Genomic DNA, 23,187 nt, shown 5'->3' with positions numbered 1-23,187 from the left:
GCAAGTAGGAGAGATCGTTAATGGGAGGGACTGAATTATTCGGGTTATTGTTATAGCCATTTTTATTATAATGTATGATGTGCATTTAATTCTGAAAAAAAAAAATATCCTTCAAGAAATTTGGAATCAAACACAGTATGTTAGACCTGTTTACTAGAGTCTTGAGTTGTATCTGAGCGGCTTTCCTTTTTATTACGGGTAACTGTCTAGTAGCGGTGCTTTCATGGTAGCATGTTCGCTTCAAGTGTGGCTGGTCGTGGGTACGAATCCCGGCCGGTTACTATATTAAGGAAATAAAAACAACTAGATGCAGAATAATATTATTCATTTATGTATTTCTCTGTCCTGAGCGTTCTTGCATTTTTTTTATACTGTATTCCTGTCATGTAATGTAGTCATATTATCGGTATATTTAACATTGTCATAAAGCACGAGGTTGTGGCCAGCTACAAAAACAAGTTTAACCCAAATTCTTTTTCTTAAAATGTCCTGTACCAAGTCAGTAAACTGGCAGTTGTTATCTAATAGTTCTTTTCTATGTATGGTAATTGCAGTGTCGTTTGTTTTTATTGTACTTTAGCGTTTCTCTTGTTTTGTTGTTTTCCTCTTATAGTTGATGTGTTTTCCTCGGTTTTAGTGTTACACGGTTGTTTTTCTATCAATCGATTTATGACTTTTGAACAGCGGTATACGTGTACTACGGTTGCCTTTATTTTACTCCCATACATTATCAGCTGCAGCGTTCAATGTAACCGAAAGTATCTGAATCAAACATTTAGCGGATGTATCCTTTTTACGGCAAACGAGAATAGAAATTAACAAAAAGTAAAAACACAAAAATACTGAACTCCGAGGAAAATTCAAAAAGGAAAATCCAAAATCAAAAGGCAAAATCAAAAGTCCAAACACATCAAACGAATGGATAACAACTGTCATATTCCTGACTTGGTACAGGCCTTTTCTAATGTAGAAAATGGTGGATTTAACCTGGTTTTATAGCTAGCTAAACCTCTCACTTGTATGAGAGTCGCATCAATCAAAATATATCTTTTTACTTCTTTACATTGTAGTGATCATTGATTATAGTTTGTATACTGCTTGAGCGTTTGTTTCCCAGTTCTCCATCTATTTTCTTTTACCAAGATTATTTAGGTAATTTGTGACATCGCCATATTTATATTGTTCGATTTAGTAAACGCAATATAGATTATCTATATTGAACGCATTTCTCTGACGTCAGTCTATTGTCTATTGCGTAAATTCGTTGTTTTCAAACAAACTATCACTATTGAGCTGAAACACTTATATTATATTTTGGATCTAAATTAACCATGACGAATTTATAGTCAATTAAACAAACCATGCCAATCGCTTAACCATTCCATAGCAATTTCGATAGTTTGTTTATTCTGCGTTAATTTCATGAAAACAATTCCAATGTAGATCGTTTGACTGACAAAACAGATTCAAATATCTTATTTGCTCCTTTGGATGGAACTGGGGCAGTTGTTCGGGTAAGTAACTTCACTTAACCATGTTCAACTTAACCAAACTATGACAGCATCAATGCACTAAACGCGTCTTGATATGACGAGGTTACTACGTACCTCTACGTGAACAATACTCTCCGGTACAATTTATTTGCAAATTTGAGATCTTTTGAACCTACTAATTGTATCCGTATATAGATTTTTAAGTTGTTTATGTTAATTAACACATATATTTATCGTGTAACAATTCAGACTTAAAAGCTCATTAAAGGTCATTTTTGCATAGTTTAAGCAGATTCTTGAGTTTCTTTCTTTTGATTTGAGACCCAATTAATACCAATGCAAATATAAAGTTAAAGTCTTAGTCATCCCTTTCCCGCCATATTTTATAATTCAAATATCTCGAAAAGGACCTCCATGACCTATCAATATTTTAAGCTTATTTTGATCCTTAACTATAATTCTCTTCCAGCTTAAAGTAGCAATTTTGAATTCTTGATTTATCAATTTTACCTTAGATCACATTGGATATAGCCTGTTATACGGTAATTGATCACAATCATATAAAATCTATCTTTAAGCAAAATAGAACGGCCTTATTTACATGTATACTTGAAATTCCTGTGCAGTGATCAAATAAGTAATTGTCATAAAATACCATGATTTAAAACCAATAGCAACGTTTAGTGAAAATCAATAAAAAACTAATTTTGTTTAGGTTAATTATATACTATATATATGTTAAAAGGGCGCTCTAAATTCTGCTTCATTGAGTATATAAGTCGGCGAGCACAGGGATACATATCCTGTCAAATTAGAATACTTCTGAGCATCATGAATACATCGTCAATGAAAACCCACAACGTCTAGACAATTTGAAACTTGGGGGATTTTTCACCTGAATGAGTGGTTTTAGAGGAACAACGTTTTATCTGTGTAAATTATTAAAGAATAAAAACTTATACTTGGCAAGCTTTCAATTTAAAGCAAGGAAAGTACAATTAGTGTACAGTGTAGTGTGTCACCCAGAAGAGTATATATTCTGGTACTATAATTTGGTATTTTTTTTTGTTATCAACCCATTAAAGTTTTAAAACAACAGCCCTATTAGTTTGACATTCAAAATCATCGCTACATCAGTTGTGGAATTTCAGTAATAATATTTGTATTGATATTTAAAAAAAAATCTAGCTTAAAAACCTTATAATGCATTCTAGAAACAACAAGCTTCAATAGTCTTATAATAATTATAATCATGGTGTAAATACAGCATTGAGTAAAAGCCCTTAAGTTGTCTCGGTCTTAGACATTCCATTAAATATAACGACATCGTGCCTTAATTTAAGACATTTCGCTCATATGCACTTGTCATTTTTGTTTATATATTCAGTTTATGTATGTTGTGTTCTTCTGTTATAGTAATTTCGGTTTAAACTTTCTTACACTACTCACTTAATACACCTATGAATAAAAACAATAAACACACATACAAAAAATACGAATTAGATACTAAGAGGACATTCTAAATTCAGACGTCAAGAGAAACATCATGTGATAAAAGACTACAGATAACCCATAGAATATTCAAAAACACCACAACGAAATCAAAAGACTAAGCAACACGAACCCGACGAAAAACTAGGAATGATACTGGTTTACGGGAGTCATTATTGGCACACTTCTCGTTGTGATCATTCATGGTAACATAACCGGGTACAATGGCGTTCCTGCTAAATGGACAACAAGAAGGAATAATTCGCTCTTTAAACTTTTATTTCAGCAGTCCGGCAAGACCGAACAAAACACCCTAAACAGTAACAATATATATATATACATGTATGTCGTGTACATGTTGCGATTTTGTACATGTTATAACATGTTGGTGTGTTTTGTCCTTTTTTTATACAGTTAATGTCCAGAGGTCGGTATTACGAAGCATTCCTAAGACCTGTCATAAGATATATTTTAGGAGTTAGGACATGTTTTCTTTTGACTATCTATGGACATATTTCAGACCTCATCTCAAAGTTGTTTACTAGGATTATCTTAGCAAAGATATACTTAAAGGTGTCATTGTATCGGTTATGTATAATAACTCCTCTCCTGTAGTCCTAACTTTATGACCAACTTTAAGAGGTGTTCTTATTTGCGAATACTGGGTACATATTCAAAAATCTAAATACGTGTTTAGATTCAGCATATCAAAGAACCCCAGAATTCAATTTTTGTTAAAATCGAACGAAGTTAAATTTTGGACCCTTTCGACCTTAATGTAGACCAATTGAAAAGTGGACCAAAAATATTAAATCTAAAAGCACAGTTAGATTCAACATATCAAAGAACCCCAATAGTTCGATTTTTGATGAAATCAAACAAAGTTTAATTTTGGACCCTTTTGCCCTCAATGTGGACCAATTTGATTACAGGGCACAGAAATCAAAAATCTTAATACATTCTTAGATTTAGCATATCAAAGAACCCGACATATTCAATTTTTGTTGGAATTTGGACCAACTTGAAAACTGGGTCCATAATAAAAAATCTGAATACATGTTTAGAAAAGAGTAATTAGTGTCCGACACGTATTTGTAAATCATAATCCAAACTGTAACAGAGAATAAATAATGAAATGCATAGAGTAAATGCATTTAAGACCTTTATCCAAGGTTATGACATATAATCCGTGTAAAACTCTTATTACGACAAAGTTCAGAATAGTTAAATAAATGCAAAACATGAATATACAATTAAACAATTGAATTCATAAACTGTTGTTTTAAAAAGTTATTTCATTGCACAGTCCAAATAGTCCGGTCATAGTTATACAAATTCGATGACAAATCGTACTTGACGATTAGACAATTGAGGAAAAGGACGTAATTTCGGTTAAAACATTTGAAACTTATCCAGTGTCATCCTTGACCAAGTTATACTCTACCGAGCAACCGACTTTTGCATATGGCATTCGTAAAATTGTCAAAGGGAGGATTTATATTTTACCTTGTGGAAGTTTCTACAGTGCTAAATAGCTTCCTCGGTAGCAGCAACCCTCTGCTTAGAAATCGTGAAAGGAAACGCAATTAAGCTCTGGAATACCATATCCTCAATTTACTTTTAGAAGTTGCTGAATTGTGAGAGTCTAAATTTAAAGTTTTGTTATTAGACAACCATCATTGCTAATTTGTAGATGTAAGTTTTCGAAAGTAGGGAAAACATTTACTGATTTTAAATGTCCGTTGTCGTATTAATATTCCTTTGTTTAATTTGTGGCAACATTTTTTTCGTCATTGGTGACTTAACACAATAATGAAATTTAAGGTATCTAAATATATGGAGTAAGCTATTTTTCCTGCGTTGATATTTTATCTTTTTTTTTAACGTTTCTGATTCAACATCTATTTATTTTACTTTTAATAAACACATTGTCAGAGGTACTTAACAAGAAATTAAGATAAATTAAGCCATAATTGCGATTGTATCGTTGTGGAAAGAAAGACATTATGTTACAGCATCTCCTTGTTGCTGCTATAGATATTGGAACAACCTATTCTAGGTATGCGTTTTCTTTCCGAGAAGAATTCATTAAAGACCCACTAAAGATTATTGTAAATCAGTCATGGAATGCTGGAGGGAGACAATTCATGTCACTAAAAACTTCTACATATCTTCCTCTTGATTCCGACAAAAATTCGTTGCTTTTGGACTCGAGGCAGAAAACAGATTCACTGAGTTAGTTATTGAGGAGCAACATGGAAACTACTATTACTTCCACAGATTTAAAATGATCTTATATCAAAAACAGGTATTTGTTAAATATTAAATAAATTATGATTTAAAAATTCCTACAATTTAACAAGTTTGCAAACAAATTGACACAGCTGCAATACATGTCAAAATTTTGAACATAAAAATTAGAATGATATCAGTTTTAATAAAACAATGCAGTATAACAATATCAAACTCAACAGTATGAAAGAATATTTGTCAATTAAATATACTTTCATTTTTGTTATTCAACTTGGAGTTCTGTATTTTTGTTACACTTTTTCTGATAGATAGCTTTATATATTCAAGTCAAGAATATAAATGATGACTTCCTACTAAATAATCAAAATTGCTGCATTTTAAAAGTTCATTTTATTCGGCGACATATATAGTGTTTTACAAATTGATAAGTGGATCCATTATCTTCTGCTGAATGATTTATTTATTTATTATCACTATTATAGCTTTGTAAAAACATAGTTGATATTTGTTTTTTCTTTTTTGTTATGTTTTGTTATGTTGTGTTGTGTTCTTTTGTGTTGTTTTTTTTGTGGTGTGTGTGTTTTTAAAAAACAAATTGCGTTAACAACAATTGATATATTATGTATCGTGTCAATAATATAAAAATACCTGTTTAAATCTCAACTGGTACAAATGGCATTATTTAGGGCTCTTTAATTATAATATGTTAAAACGAAACATATTGGCTCTGACGAGGGAAGCACATTAAAACCTAGGAAAATTCATGGTAACAATCTTAGTTTGTAGACGTTAATTTTTGTAAATTGTAAATCTAAATATTACATTTTTCATTATTCATATTAACAGTCTTAAAATATAAAAACATATTTTGGATTGTTTTATAGTCTAGATATCCAGGTTTCGAATTTGAAATAGAAATAATAGATATTAATTGCTTTTTAGAATTTGAACGAAAGATTGACGATTAACGACATTACTGAGAAACCTGTTTAAGCATTAGATGTCTTTTGTTGTCAATTAAAGCGCTAAAGGATCACCTGATCGAAACTATTGACAGGCAAATAACTGGCGTTAGTATAGATGATATTTTGATGGTGCTAACAGTTCCAGCCACATGGAATGATAATGCAAAACAATTCATGAGAAAAAGTGCTGAGCAGGTACTTTCATAGTTTCAATATAGTTTCTTCATAAGCATCGTACCGGCCTTTATTAACCAAAGTAGAAGTAAAAATACTTATATATTAGTAATAGTCCTTTTAAATAGTAGCAGCAGTGTATTATAACCTCTCACTTGTATGATAGTCACATAAAATTCTATTATATTGACAATGATGTGTGAACAAAACACACAGACATCATAGGTAAAATTGTCAATTATAGGGGCAGTTAACAATGTGTTATTATCTTAATCACTATACATACAAACACATGTGTAACAACGAAGCACTAACAAGTTTATAGACTGTTACTGTGTCTATGAATTGTCAGCTCCAAAATAATAATCGAAATTGGTTTACAATATAATAGTTCTTCGTATGTTTACAACTTATAATGATTAATATTTCCTAATCACAATATGTCTAATAATAATACATGACAAAATTGAGGAGAGAATGCATGAACATGATGAAGGTAAACAAATAACAATGACAAAAATGTAAGCTGGTGGATTATGTCTAACACTTTAACTAGTGAGTCATCGTCTTGCATTTTTCTTTATGTTAAAATATGTCGTTATACCTTATTTTTAAATAACAATATTTTTCGAATATTATTGAGTATAATTTGTCTATTAAATGCCGTTTTTCAGTCATTTGTTTTCTCGCTAAGTTTGATATTTACGTCATAATAACCTTCAGGTGAACCAGGTGAACAAGTGTTGCATTGTGATAAACATCATTTCATACTGTAGTCAAAACCTTACTCAGGAGTGTCTAAATGCCCCTTACGAGCCTTATATGTGGTTTAATATAGTTAAATGTAGCAGCATTTCAGCGCCTGTCCCAAGTCAGGAGCCTCTGGCCTTTGTAAATCTTTTATGATTTTTAATTTTAGTGTCATAAATGTACATTCAATATGTTATCTTTTAAGGTGGTACAGCTGATTAAAAGTTCGTGAAAAAATTGAAGATGGGAGACTTGAAGAAATTTATTGTGCATCCGGTGGAAGTTACGGAGGAAAATCAGTAGACGGCGATTTTTTAAACATGATTGTGAAAATCACAAGTAAAGAAATAATGAATGATTTGAGGAAGAATCACCTTGAGGATTACCTTGATCTAGCTAGAGAGTTTGAAACTAAAAAAAAAGATCAATCCGACCAGATAAAAGTTGACCAATACATATGGTTATTCCATTTTATTTCATTTACAGCATTATAATCTATTTACAAAGAACATTTAAACCATGGTTTAAAATCTGCGATTGAATCATCTACGTTTTCAACAGTGTTTACTTATCACTTCAAAAAAATAAACTACGTCTTGAATTCGATCTGTTTGCGTCTTTTTTTAGTCAACAATTGATAGTTTAATAACACTTACATCTGACATCCTTTCTTAAATCAATAGCGATGAGATAGCTAATTTTATTTTAGTTTAGATGCCTTTCCTCATTTAACAGTTATCGTGTCAATATACAGTGATTTGGCTGTTATGAAAGGTGCTGTAATATTTGGTCACAAACCAAGTATCATAGCTCAACGAATATCTAAGTATACATGTACATATGACTTTGGTAAGAAAAAGCCATTTGACCGTGCTAAACATGATCATAATCATCTTGAAACTGTCAAAAGTTACGCAAAATGTACTCATTTATTTGATGCATTTATTAAACGTTACGAAATTATCTCGTCATACAAAACTGTGATTACGACAGCTAAAAGCCGACCCAGTGAGGATGGAATATTTAAGCTTCGTATTTTCCAAAACAGAAAAGGAAAATCCTACCTATACGGACGAAGAAGGATGCTCAGTATAAGGGTTAATAACATTTAAAAGGACTGATCCGAAAAGTTCTGAAAAAATAAAAGTACATTTGATTTTAGGGGGAACTGAAATGCAAGTCGAAATTACTGAACCTGAACTTGGCATCTACTATAAAGCTTTATTTGAAATGCCAGAACAATAATAATCAAAGTTTGTTGTTCAGAACAATACATTTTGTGATTGAGATTATAACTGTGACAAACAGAATACTTGATTGTCAATATTGAGATTTAACAGGTCGAATGTTGGGTGATTAAAACTGTCATTGTTTTTGTAACTCGTGTCCAGCATGGATTTAGTCGAATTTAGAGTAAATCATTCATAAATATTTCTTGTTTCTCGTTTTGTTTTATATATAGATAAGAACTTTGGGTTTCCCGTTTGAATGGTTTTACACTAGTAATTTTTGGGGCCTTTTATAGCTTGCTGTTCGATGTGAGCCTAGGTCCCGTATTGAAGACAGTACCTTGACCTAAAATGGTTTACGTTTATAAATTTTGACTTTGATGGAGAGTTTTCTCAATGGCACTCATACCATATCCCCAAATCTATAGATAGTAGGGTTTTTCAATCCAACACACCTAGTTCGATTTAGGATTACAAATAGTCACTACCGCGAAATTGTTTATCAATACAAGACACTGAATACATGAATGTTCATATATATCATTTTCCATCAAACGCATGATCAATCGGTGCATAATACATATTCACATAACAGTAATAATGGCAACACGTTCACCTCCCGCTTATCGTTAATCAAGTGCGGTGCAAACTGGTGCGTAACATGGTTTTCTCTCTATATCAATTGCAAATATCCTCTTTGCGACCTCTATATTTACAAATTAACTTTCTAAAAAGCATGTTGTCCATGAAATTTTGTACCCGATAAAATAGAAAAAGGGTAAAATATAAAAGTTATTTCTAATCAGTGCAATAAATCGAGCGCAATTTACATTTAGTGTGAATTGATATATTTAACTCAATATACAGTGTGTATGTTGACAAAGAGAAATAAAGTATACTGCTGTTCTATAGTCATAACTATTTGCAAACAACTGCCAAAACTGATGATAACAAGATATTAATCTTAATGCATTAAACTATCATCATAATGTTTACACAACTTATACATGTCTCATATAAATTTGAAACCTTAATAACTCTGGGTACCAAACAAGGCATAACATGTAGCAATTTCGAAAAGTACAATTTTAATTATTTTTTACAACATGACAAAAGGACAGATCGATACACGACGTCTTTGTTTCTGAATGCAAAATATAGCAACAGTATTGACATTGTTATAAAGCTTTCTATGTAAGCGTGCATTTTCATTAACAGTTTCAGAATTTTCAAATTTAGAATATAAAATTTGTCAATAGAGCAGAGAACAATTCTGAGGAAGTGAATTTTAAGAATATATAAAATTTGTATTGCTTAATCATATTTGTAATAAATTGACATTTGCCAACAGAAGTGCATGAAGACAATTGAGAAAACTATATTTGTTTTGTTAATTGAAAAAGTGGCTACTGGCTGGCACATACAGCAAATATACAAATATGAGAAACAGCAACAAACAACTACCATTGAAATCATGTCCCTGACGAGCAAAATTTAATATAGGCACATTCAGAAGATTGCGTAGTTGAATAAGTTGGCTTGCACTAAACTCTCTTACCTGGGATAATGGTGTTTCAGTTTAAGATAAGAACAAACTACAAAAATCATCAAGTTTAAAGGGCTTAAATCATCAGAACGATACGAAGCAGAAATAAATCGGGTCTTTCTTCATCCACAAAAGAAAAAAAAGACACAAATTAAAGAGCTATCATTTGATGTTAGACTGACACATCAGATGGATACAAATTGAAATACATCAAACAAAAACCAATATGAACTTATACATCCCAACAACAAAAATACACTAAGTACAGGTCTGGGAATATTCGAAATTACTGACAGCTCGTTCAAAGCCATTACAAACTAATGAAATACATCAAGAAAATAAGTCTAAATAACAATCAGTACTTATATTCAACATACAATAGATTAAGTATAAAGACTTCATTAACAATTAGAGGAAATACATGACTTTGAGCAATTTCAACCCCCCCCCCCCGAAAAAAAAACAAACCAAAAACACAGAATATAGACTCATGAATGTGCATAGCTATACACAATATTTAGTTTGAGTTTAATTTACCGATAACGAAATCAACTATTAATGCTAATTAAAAGCTTTTCAAATATCTGAATATTGTGGCGAAAAACAACCTTTTAGAATAAGTTTCAAATTGTTAACTTTTCATTTCTGTGTTTAAACTTTTGATATTTTCTGTGTTATTATATCTATCTCACAACGGCTTTACAATAGTTTACTCTCATGATTTTTGGAAGTATAGTTGCTGGCTACACGGAAGCTATATATTGAACCAATGGTTTCTATTGATAACGATAAAACCATCCCTTCTAAAGTTTAACGGGCTCAATTATTAGTTGTTTGACCCTTACTTTTAGGAATTTGTGGTCCTCAATGCTCGTACTTTATTTGGCCTTTTAAATATTTTTTTATTCGAGCGTCACTGATGAGTCTTTTGTAGACGAAACGCGCGTCTGGCGTATATATACAATTGTATTTCTGGTATCTATGTTGAGTTTATTTCCAAGATGGCTGCGTTCATTTGGTATAATAATTTGTATATAAACTACATTTTAAAACTGTGTCTTTGTAAAGCTGTACTTTACCTGTGCACACTTTAAGTCGTGTATAAACTGTACATCGGTTTAAATGCGTAAAACGGTACAATAACTGCATTTGACGGGATACATAAGACTCATCAGAAACGCTCAGATCAAAATAGTTAAAAAGCCAAACAGATACAAAGTTGAAGAGCATTGAGGACCCAAAATTCCAAAAAGTTGTGCCAAAAACGGCTAAGGTAATCTACTCCTGGGGTAAGAAAATCCTTATTTTTTCGAAAAAATGCCTTGCAGCTCCTCACATAGAATTAAGAGGTACGGTACCAAACAAACATAGATTAAGACTTTGTAGCTCCTCACACAGAACTAAAGTGTAGGATACCAAAGAAACATATATTAAGACCTTGTAGCTCCTCACATAGAACCAAAGGGTAAGGTACCAAACAAACATAGATTAAGACCTTGTAGCTCCTCACATAGAACTAAAGGGTAAGGTACCAAACAAACATAGATTAAGACCTTGTAGCTCCTTACACAGAACTAAAGTGTAGGATACCAAAGAAACATAAATTAATACTTTGTAGTTACTCACATAGAACTAAAGGGTAAGGTACCAAACAAACATACATTAAGACCTTGTAGCTCCTCACACAGAACCAAAGGGTAAGGTACCAAACAAACATAGATTAAGACCTTGTAGCTCCTTACACAAAATTAAGGGGTAAGGTCCCAAACAAACATAGATTAAAACTTTGTAGCTCCTCACACAAAACTAAAACGGTGAGGTACCAAACACACATAGATTAAGATTTTGTAGCTCCTCAGACATAACCAAAGGATAAGGTACAAAAAAGTATAGATTAAGACCTTGTAGCTCCTCATAGACAACTAAAGGATAAGGTACCAAACAAACATAGATTAAGACCTTGTAGCTACTAACACAGAACCAAAAGATAAGGTACCAAACACAAACAGAGTTTAAGATCTTGTTGCTCCATACACAGAACTAAAGGGTAAGGTACCAAAAAAACATAGATTAAAACTTTGTAGCTCCTCACACAAAACTAAAGAGGGAGGTACCAAACACACATCAATTAAGATTTTGTAACTTCTCACACAGAACCAAAGGGTAAGGTACCAAACAAATATAGATTAAGACCTTGTAGCTCCTCACACAGAACTAAAGTGTAATGTTCCAAACAAACATAGATTCACATTTTGTAGCTTCTCACACAAAACCAAAGGGTAAGGTAACAAACAAATATAGATTAAGACCTTGTATCTCCTCACACAAAACCAAAGGGTAAGGTACCAAACAAATATAGATTAAGACCTTGTATCTCCTCACATAAAACCAAAAGGTAAGGTACCAAACAAAAATAGATTAAGACCTTGTAGCTTCTCACATAGAACTACAGGGTAACGTCATAAACAAACAGAGTTTAAGATCTTGTAGCTCCTCACACAGAACTAACGGGTAAGATACCAAACACACTTAGATTATTACCTTGTTGCTTCTCACATAGAACCAAAGGGTAAGGTACCAAACAAAAATAGATTAAGACCGTGTAGCTCCTTACATAGAACTAAAGGGTAAGGTACCAAAGAAACATATATATACAATTTGTAGCTCCTCACACAAAACTACAAAGTGAGGTACCAAACACATATAAATTTAGATTTTGTAGCTTCTCACACAGAACCAAAGGGTAAGGTACCAAACAAATATAGATTAAGACCTTGTAGCTCCTCATAGACAACTAAAAGGCAAGGTACCAAACAAACATATGTTAAGACCTTGTAGTTTCTCACAGAGAACTAAAGTGTAAGGTTCCAAACAAGCATAGATTCAGATTTTGTAGCTCCTCACACAAAACCAAAGGGTAAGGTACCAAACAAATATAGATTAAGACCTTGTAGCACCTCACACAGAACTACAAAGTAAGGTTCCAAACAAACATAGATTAAGACTTTGTAGCTCCTCACACAGAACTACAGGGTAAGGTACCAAACAAACATGTACTTAGACCTTGTAGCTCCTCACACAGAACTAAAGGGTAAGGTACCAATCAAACTTAAATTAAGACATTGTAGCTCCTCACATAGATCTACAGGGTAAGGTACTAAGCAAACATAGTTTAAGACCTTGTAGCTCCTCACAGAGAACTAAAGAGAAAGGTACCAAACAAACATAGATTAAAACCTTGTAGCTACTCACACAAAACCAAAAGGGTAAGGTACCAAACAAACAAAGATTAAGACTTTGTGGCTCCTCACAAAGAACTAAAGGGTAAGGTACCAAACAAACATAGATTAAGACCTTGTAGCTCCTCACATAGAACTAAAGGGTAAGGTACCAATCAAACTTAAATTAAGACCTTGTAGCTCCTCACATAGATCTACAGGGTTAGGTACTAAGAAAACATAGTTTAAGACCTTGTAGCTCATCACACAGAACTAAAGGGAAAGGTACCAAACAAACATAGATTAAAACCTTGTAGCTACTCACACAGAACCAAAAGGGTAAGGTACCAAACAAACAAAGATTAAGACTTTGTAGCTCGTAACACAGACATAAAGGGTAAGGTACCAAAGAAACATAGATTAAGACCTTGTAGCTCCACACACAGAACCAAAGCGAAAGGTACTAAGCACAAAAAGATTAACACCTTGTAGCTCCTCACAGAATTAAAGGGCTAGGTACCAAACAGACATAGATTACTAAGTAATACCTTGTAGCTCCTCATATAGCACTAAAGGGTAAGGTACCAAACAAACATAGATTAAGATCTTGTAGCCCCTCACACAGAACAAAAAGGTAAGTTCCCAAACAAACATAGATTTAGACCGTGTAGGTCCTCAAACACATCTAAACGGTAAGGTACAAAACAAAAATAGATTAAGACCTTATAGCTCCTCATACAGATCTAAAGGGTTAGGTTCCAAACAAACATAGATTAAGACCTTGTAGCTCCTCACATAGAACTAAAGGGTAACGTACCAAACAGACAAAAATTTATACCTTGTAGCTCCTCACATATAACTAAAGAGTAAGGTACCAAACAAACATAGATTAAGACCTTGTGGCTACTCACACGGAACTAAAGGGTGAGGTACCAAACAAACATATATTAAGACCTTGTAGCTCCTCATACAGAGTTAAAGTGTAGGATACAAAAGAAACATTGATTGACACCTTGTAGCTCCTCACACAGAACTGAAGGGTAAGGTACCAAACAAACAAAGATTAAGACCTTGTAGCTCCTCACATAAAACTAAAGAGTAAGGTACCAAAGAAACATAGATTAAGACCTTGTGGTTACTCACACGGAATTAAAGGGTGAGGTACCAAACAAACAAATATTAAGACCTTGTAGCTCCTCACATAGAACTAAAGAGTAAGGTACCAAACAAACATAGATTAAGACCTTGTGGCTACTCACACGGAATTAAAGGGTGAGGTACCAAACAAACAAAGATTAAGACCTTGTAGCTCCTCACATAGAACTAAAGAGTAAGGTACCAAACAAACATAGATTAAGACCTTGTGGCTACTCACACGGAATTAAAGGATGAGGTACCAAACAAACAAAGATTAAGACCTTGTAGCTCCTCACATAGAACTAAAGAGTAAGGTACCAAACAAACATAGATTAAGACCTTGTAGCTCCTAACATAGAACTAAAGAGTAAGGTACCAAACAAACAAAGATTAAGACCTTGTAGCTCCTCACATAAATCTAAAGAGTAAGGTACCAAAGAAACATAGATTAAGACCTTGTGGTTACTCACACGGAATTAAAGGGTGAGGTACCAAACAAACAAAGATTAAGACCTTGTAGCTCCTCACATAGAACTAAAGAGTAAGGTACCAAACAAACATAGATTAAAACCTTGTGGCTACTCACACGGAACTAAAGGTTGAGGTACCAAACAAACATATATTAAGACCTTGTAGCTCCTCATACAGAGTTAAAGGGTAAGGTACCAAATAAACAAAGATTAAGACCTTGTAGCTCCTCACACAGAACTAAAGGGTAAGATACCAAATAAACATAGATAAAGACCTTGTAGCTCCTCACACAGAACTAAAGGGTAAGGTACCAAATAAACATTAATTAAGATCTGGTAGCTCCTCACACAGAACCAAGGGTAAGGTACCAAATAAACATAGATTAAGATCTTGTAGCTCCTCACACAGAACTAAAGGGTAAGGTACCAAACAAACAAAGATTAAGACCTTGTAGCTCCTCACAAAGAACTAAAGAGTAAGGTACCAAACAAACATAGATTAAGACCTTGTGGCTACTCACACGGAATTAAAGGGTGAGGTACCAAACAAACAAAGATTAAGACCTTGTAGCTCCTCACATAGAACTAAAGAGTAAGGTACCAAACAAACATAGATTAAAACCTTGTGGCTACTCACACGGAACTAAAGGGTGAGGTACCAAACAAACATATATTAAGACCTTGTAGCTCCTCATACAGAGTTAAAGGGTAAGGTATTAAATAAACAAAGATTAAGACCTTGTAGCTCCTCACACAGAACTAAGGGGTAAGATACCAAATAAACATAGATAAAGACCTTGTAGCTCCTCACACAGAACTAAAGGGTGAGGTACCAAATAAACATTAATCAAGATCTTGTAGGTCCTCACACAGAACCAAGGGTAAGGTATCGAACAAACTTAGATTAAGACCTGTTAGCCCCATACACATACATTAAAGGTAAGGTTAAATACACATTTTTATTATTATATTTAAGACCTTGTAGCTCCTCACACAGAAATTAGAAATAACATTTTATGTGGTATAATTCATTTCCTTGTTTTAGTTAAGGCATGTTGTTTTAAGAGTTGTTGAACAGTGAAGATTTTTACATGACTTTCAGTAAAATGATATTTAAAATACTAGAACAGTATTAAATAGTATCTCATTTTTATCAGGTTGTGATCAAACAAAATCCTATAAACTGACCTTCCTTGAATTACATATATAGCAAGACACCCTTAAACTTGTAGATAGTTGGTCACCTACAGTAACCGAGCTGCAATACCTTCTGTAATTTATTGCCAAGAAACATTTCAATACACTTTTTTGTAGGACCAATGACACACTAAATTCAGAATGACACTGAATGACACCCTGAATTCAGAATGACATTGAATGACATACAAAATTCAGAATGACACTGAATGACACACTGAATTTAAAAACAAATACCACATGATTAATTGTATAATCTTTCTGCTATGGATATTGTATCTGGTACAATAACAAAAATACCGATATCCAAGGAAAATTAAAGTAGGGAAGTCCCGTATCGAATGACAATATCAAAAACTCAAACACTTCACAGGAAAGGAAAACATATGTCATATCCGTGACTTGGTACAGGCATTTCTTTCTGTAGAAAATAATGTATTAAATTTTGTTTTATAGCTTGCATAACCTTTTACTTGTATGACAGCCACATGAAAAAAAATAATTGTCAACTACATGTGTGTGTGTGTGAATGAAACAAACATGTATGATTATACAAAATGTCAAAAACTGGGATACAGCAGTCAGCATTATATCTTAATCACTATAAAATCATACAAGGATGTGAACAAAGAAAAACAAAATGACATATAAAATCCGAGCCACACCAAAAGGATATTTCTAAATAATGATTAAGCAGTACAGGTTAACACTTCACAAAGACAAACAAAGATCACTTTAACACGAATAATATGCTAAACCTTCAGTATCTAGAATATATACTCTATCATGTATTATTTGTGAAGTTGATACAAAATATTTATCAACATTGTCTTGGTATCTTCTGATCAACGTTTTTAGAAAAAAGGCGAAACATTCTTTGACATAACTCTTGTTCATCAACGTTTTGCTCACTGATGGCATTAAGTGAAGTCTGGGTAACAGCTGCAAGCTCTTGAATACGGAATGAGTTGCGGAAATGTATATCCCATATACCATAAAGTTGGTATATTGCTACTAAAGTGGGTGAATTTGATAAAATCAAAATGATGCTATAATTAACTCCACTTTAACACACATACCATAACTTACTTATTCAGTACTTTAAGGAAAAAACAAAATCTTTAAAATGAAATGATTTATTGAATCTAAAACTATACAACAACGTACATGATGATTTAGATATATTTATTTATAATTATATACTGTCAAATTCATTGTTTTATTGACCTTAAAACTAAAAAACAATCATTTTTTAACAAAATAAAATATATAACAAACATATGTGAAAGTTGAAAGCATGAGAAGTCAACATTTTTTGCCCAATCACATTCAAAATCTAGAAGTATTGAAATTCTACAAAACATATTCTCTTTTCAACATTTATAAAACTTCAGTCCGTCAATTATATTTATCAATAGTTAGAATTTTATCGTACACATTTATATTTGTATTCAAACGTCTTGAAAAAAAATACTGTAAGAAGACTTGTCCTCAAAAGCGTTCATTTTTCATTTCAAATTTAATTTTACTTGAACAATCACCAGCTTAAATTATTCATTACTAAGCTTGGAGTCAGAGTTAGTAACAATATTGTTAACCATAGTGCTAAGCTTTTCATTACTTTGCTTGTGTGACCTTATGGAAAACTTTAATTTCATTTTAAAGATATTAATACAAGGATTTTAACTATAACACATAAAAAGCATGTTTGACCATGTCAGTAAGATCTTATTGGTTTGGTCATCATTCATGCCTCAGCAGAATTCACGCAGTCTAAATGTAGCAGATGTTACACCATACAGATCATACTGTCAGCAATACGAAAATATGTTCTAGCTAATTCTGTTTCTCCTAACATCTGAAAAGCTATTCCCAGTAAAAGAAAATTATATATAATTGCAATCGCTCTTTGTTCTCTTGAGTGACTGTATTCAATTACTGTTTCTGATAACTTACTTATACAATACCGACTTGTTCTAAAGTCATGGAGATGGTAACAACACAGAAAACGGAGGAAATGTGCAAATGGTATGGAACTTATAGATATCAATGTATCAAAAATATGAGGAGGTTTTAGTTCCGTTGGGATGAATAAATTCAGTCTGAAGTTTTTAAATACTACATATGGAAATGGTAATAGTGACATCAACTTCAGTGTCTTTTTCTGTTTCAGTGTAATCATCCACAAAGATGATTCAGCTGCCCATTTTGACAAAGTGTAATTGATTATATCTATTGATGTTAAATAATTATTGTGACCATAGAAGAAAGACGCCAATATCAGCCATCCTGATACTGCATCTGAATGTACTCCAACCAACAACTGACTGAGTTCATGTTTGTATAATTTGTATTGCTGTTTGTTGTTTAGGTTATTTACATTTAGTAGTGTACAAGGCATTTGTTGATATACACTTGTTAATGAATGTTTAAAGATGCATCTGGATAATTCACTTTTGCAATGACTTAGCAAAGTGTACAATAAGACTGAACTGTTTGTCTTATAACATAATGCATAGAAGTATTGTGTTAGGCTTCCTATAACTTTATACAGATTAATTTCACACATGGATCTTGTAGTTTCACATTGAAATCTTCTGTAATCATGTAAAGTCTGAGATGATGAGAAAATCTGAATTCCTTTTTGGTGTGATTGTTTTAGGAAGTTGATTAATGTGTTCTTTTGTTTATTGTTAAATCTTAGATAGAACAAGTTGTTATCAGGAATGAAATAATGTAACAACGTTGAATATTCTATACAGTATATTAATCTTTTCAAACAGGCCATAAAACAGGGAATGATATTGTCTGGTCTCCAGACTGATGTTTCATTTTCTTCTGACATCCAAAACATAACAGTCTTTAAAAAGTATGAACACAATAAATCTTTTAATTCTTCCTTTTCGTTTACTATTTCTTTCAATAATATCTTTAACAAAGCATAGCATAGTAGCTGGGTATGACTGAAAGAATATATCAATACCTTCTCTGCAACAGAAAAGGATATTCGCCACTGAAGGTTCTCATTGAGAGATCCCTTGTTACCAATTGGAACAAATAAAGTACCACATAACGTTATTTTGGAAATAAGTTCAGGTGAAGGCCATTCTAAACGTGGTCTTGAGATCCATGATTGGGCATGAGATACCCACTGATCACATTTAAGGCATCCTGCCAAATCCATCGTATCGTTAATGTCTGAAATGCATGGACCATGAATATTTATTTGAAACTTTGGCACCATATCTTGCAATTTGTGTAATGCTAGTGATTTGTAAAGCTCGCTTGAAAGTAGGTGTTTTCCTCTGTGTTGTTGTAGTTGTTGTTTTAACGAGATTGGTAATGTATTAACATTGGTATTTAATTGTAGTTGTGTAAAACACGGTGGTGTGTCCTCGGTATCCATTACTAATGCTATCCTCCAATCTTGACCAATATCATTATCTGATTGGTATACTACATACAAAGGATCAATTATCATTATATCAATATCACTACCTTTAAGATCCAGTCCTTCTCCCTTACTTCCACTGGTAATGACAATATAATGTTTTTGCTTGTGAATGTCTTTACTTATATATAGCAATCGCCTAGCTTTGACGACTTCCTCTGATCCAATCTTCCGACACAGATATGCATAAAAATGTAAGGATTCTGTTTTACTGTAAGACATGGTCTTTAACTTTGTAATGATTCTGTTTTACTGTGAGACAAAGCTTTAACTTTTTAAGGATTCTGTTTTACTGTGAGACAAGTCTTTTAACTTTTTTATGCTTTATAGATGGCCCAGTAAAATTGTCTAGATTACTATAAAACTTTCTATATCCTTGTAATGGTTTGTAGATGTTCCTATAAAATTGTCCGATGTTTTCACTATTCTTTTACCGGTTTCTAAATGGTACTATAATATTGTTTTGTTTGTCATTTATCCTTGTAATCGTTTCTGGCAATGTATTATAGTCTAGATGTTTGTTTACTCTTGTAATGGTAAGTGGTGATTCCCTGGTGATATTCCTTAAAATATACAAAATATTGTCTTATTTACATATCATCTGAGATTTAGACAGTTGACTGTATAATATAAATGAAAATTGTGTTATCATTTGGAGCTGAAAAAATCAAGTTTATACTTAACTAATGAAGCCTTATTTTGTTTCATCCCCCGGGCACTTTTGAGGTTGACATTTACTTGTCTTCAGCTCTTTTTACTTTATTATCAACATATCAACTTGATCTGGCAGGATTTTTAGTGTATGGTTTTATTTACGTCAATTGAAATAAGTCATAATTATAAAATACAGTTGAACTGTATATCAAACAACTTTTCCTTGTTTCATATTTGACAATGTTTTGTATACATACTCATGACACTTTTTCATAGAACTTTTTATTTTAGATAATTCGAAATCAGGAAATTTTAATATAAATTTGTCCTTTTAATGAAGTGAAAGTGGTTTTAGTTAAAAGAAATTTTCCATACTTAGTCATCAAACAGGGAAGAAATTTCCTCTTATAGAAGTATGAACTTGAAAAAAGTTTTTTTCCCACTGAAACAGGAAGATAACATAGTTTTAGTAACACATCTAAATTAAATATTAAATTGTTCATTTAAATAATGAAATATTGATATTTGATATATGGGATATGATATGATTGCCAATAAGACAACTGTGCACAAGAATTAATGTGATTTCATATAGTTAACTTTGTTAATGCCAACATTCAATATTCACATAAACATGAGGAATATATACTAGAAGGTATACAGACTGAGTTGTACCAGTACTATTTATTTTGGTGAAATATAACTAAACATCATTGAGATAGAAGTCATCTCAGTGGGCCCTGCTGTAAAAAATGTGTGGTAAAGATTTTGTATCTTTACCATATGACATGAGGTTGTCAACTGAAACCAAAAATGTTTACTTTTACTTTTGACCTTGGAAGTTGTTCTTACATTGTGACACATCCTCTGGTGTTGGGTAAAATACATGTCAGGTATAAACTTTGACATCTTAACAGTTCTCGTTATATAGAGAGGACATGAACTTGACAATAGAAGATGGGGTTGTCAATTGAAACCAAAGTTTGTTTTAGGGTCCTAATTATGTTGCTTGTTATTTAATTATCCTTTAAAAAGATGTCTACATTCAATTTGGTAAAACATTTGTAAGACATATCAAGTTATTTTTTTCTTTATTTTTTTAATAAATACTTTTTTTATTGATACATAAAGTTATATTGATATTTATATATTAGCCTTAGAAAAAAGGTCCAAAGTAAACATACCCTTTACCATCAAATTTTTCACCTCACAAAAACACAAATCATTATCAATATGCATGAATTTATTACCACTGGACATTCAGCAGGCAACAATCAATCAATGAATCCAAAGTACTAACATGAGTTATTCAGTATCCCTGACTTTAAGGTGATAGCCAACACTTTCACTAAAATTAATTTGGCTCGTTTAATTTTCATAAAAGTTTGACAAAGTATTTACTTTGACCCTTTGACAAAAATATAAAAATTTCAAAACATTTGAACCAACCATTTTGTCAGAATTATTACAATGCTTATATAGTAATTTGACAAACACTAATTTTGATCATTGAGAAGCTTAATATCCCCTTAACAACACAACATAATTAAAACGTTAAGTTGATTTAACAGAGTTATATCCCTGTAGTGTTAGGTACCACCTTAAATGTACTTTCTTTCTCCAAATAACATAATTCACATGAGCGTCTTAATTAAAAAAAAAAATAAATTCATATTTGGTAAATATTAATTTAAAAAAAAAGTTAAATAACAAAATATTCCGGAAAAACTCAAATTAAGGGAACAGCTAACCTTTTTGGAGCACTGGATAATTACACTTTTCTGAAAAACATATGTATAACCTTTCTGGATAACGCAGGATTTTTTCACTTTTCTTAAAACATGTATAACAAGATTTATTTGCTTAAATGATTTTTAGAAAAACAAACCCCACAAAACGGTATTTTTGTAACTTACTTAATCTTTGTGTTTAAATACTTTTGCTCTTTGGTTAGATTATTGTCTCTTTCCCAATTTCCATTATCATATATTATTATAAAATTACAAAAAGAAGCAATTATAACTGATCATTACATTTTTAATGCCATATCCAGGACATTACAAGTTAAATCAAACCTTGTATTAGTTTTTCCATGCATTGTTTAACCTTGTCACAAAGAGCATGTTCAATTTCGCAATGCCTCTGTCATTTAAAACTATATAGTAGTATGGAAATGCTATGTAATGTAATTTTACTGAAACAAACCATCTACAACATTTTATATCTGGTAGAGAGTTGTCTCATCTGCAATCATAGCACTTCTACTTATTTTTATACGTGTGAGTTATTGATTAATTTGTTGTCCTTACAAGCGCACAGTATATTATAATTCATACGTTACTTACCTCCTTATTTAAGTGCTGTTGTATGCATGTTCTTATTTCTCTTATAACTTAAGCCACTGTATCTTTTAAACTGTCATGTATTAATTGTCTCTGATATGATGAAGTCATTGTATATATATATATATAGGCAGACTAACTCGGTTTCCAAGTATAATGTTAGATTAATGAAAAGATAATGGGAAAACCCACTGACATTGATGAACAATAATTATAGAAATCACACAGAGATTAGATGAAAGTACCTATTTCCTTCAAATTTTTCTTTGTAATTTTCATTCATTATGAAACTATAAATTCACAAATGAACAAAAATATTCAGATAACAATTTTGGTTTCTAGAGATGATTTTTTTAAACGCATATTTTTATGATTCAATCCGTGTTATATGAAACATATTGAAAATATATTATTGATAATATATAAACACATCATCACATACATTTTAAATATATTGACCAAGAAGAGATGTTTCATTTAGTTTCGCAATAAATGTAGGTAAAACAGTATTTTTGAGTTGAAAGGTTAGCCGCTAAAATAAGATTTTATCAATTAATTCAGATTGACCAGGATTAAAGTAAACGAAAGGTGAAGTAAACATAGAGATAAACAACAACAAACAATAAAGTGTTTAAAAGGTTGTAATGATATGATCAACCTTGTTAAAAAATAATTGCAAGACCTGCCCATTTTGGCCCTAAAAAAATGTTGAAGGCTCGTAAATCTAAATAAATTTTAATATTTTACAGGTTATGAAGCAGGTTAAAGAGGATGGATTTAACTTATCAGATTTCAAAATTCATCAGATGACAACAAA

At 31.9% G+C, this 23,187-nt stretch overlaps 1 protein-coding gene across 1 annotated transcript; it reads right to left on the bottom strand.

Moving 5' to 3' along the window:
* Window positions 1-17,712: 17,712 nt before the first annotated feature.
* On the bottom strand, window positions 17,713-19,596 carry LOC139526623 (uncharacterized). The gene has a single exon (XM_071321782.1). The coding sequence runs from the start codon at window positions 19,594-19,596 to the stop codon at window positions 17,713-17,715; it is 1,884 nt and encodes a 627-aa protein (XP_071177883.1).
* Between the last annotated feature and the right edge of the window lie 3,591 nt (window positions 19,597-23,187).

The sequence above is a fragment of the Mytilus edulis genome, chromosome 6 (genome assembly GCF_963676685.1).
Source record: "Mytilus edulis chromosome 6, xbMytEdul2.2, whole genome shotgun sequence".
Classification (NCBI taxonomy): Eukaryota; Metazoa; Mollusca; class Bivalvia; order Mytilida; family Mytilidae; genus Mytilus; species Mytilus edulis.
This window is presented reverse-complemented; position numbering and strand designations above follow the sequence as displayed.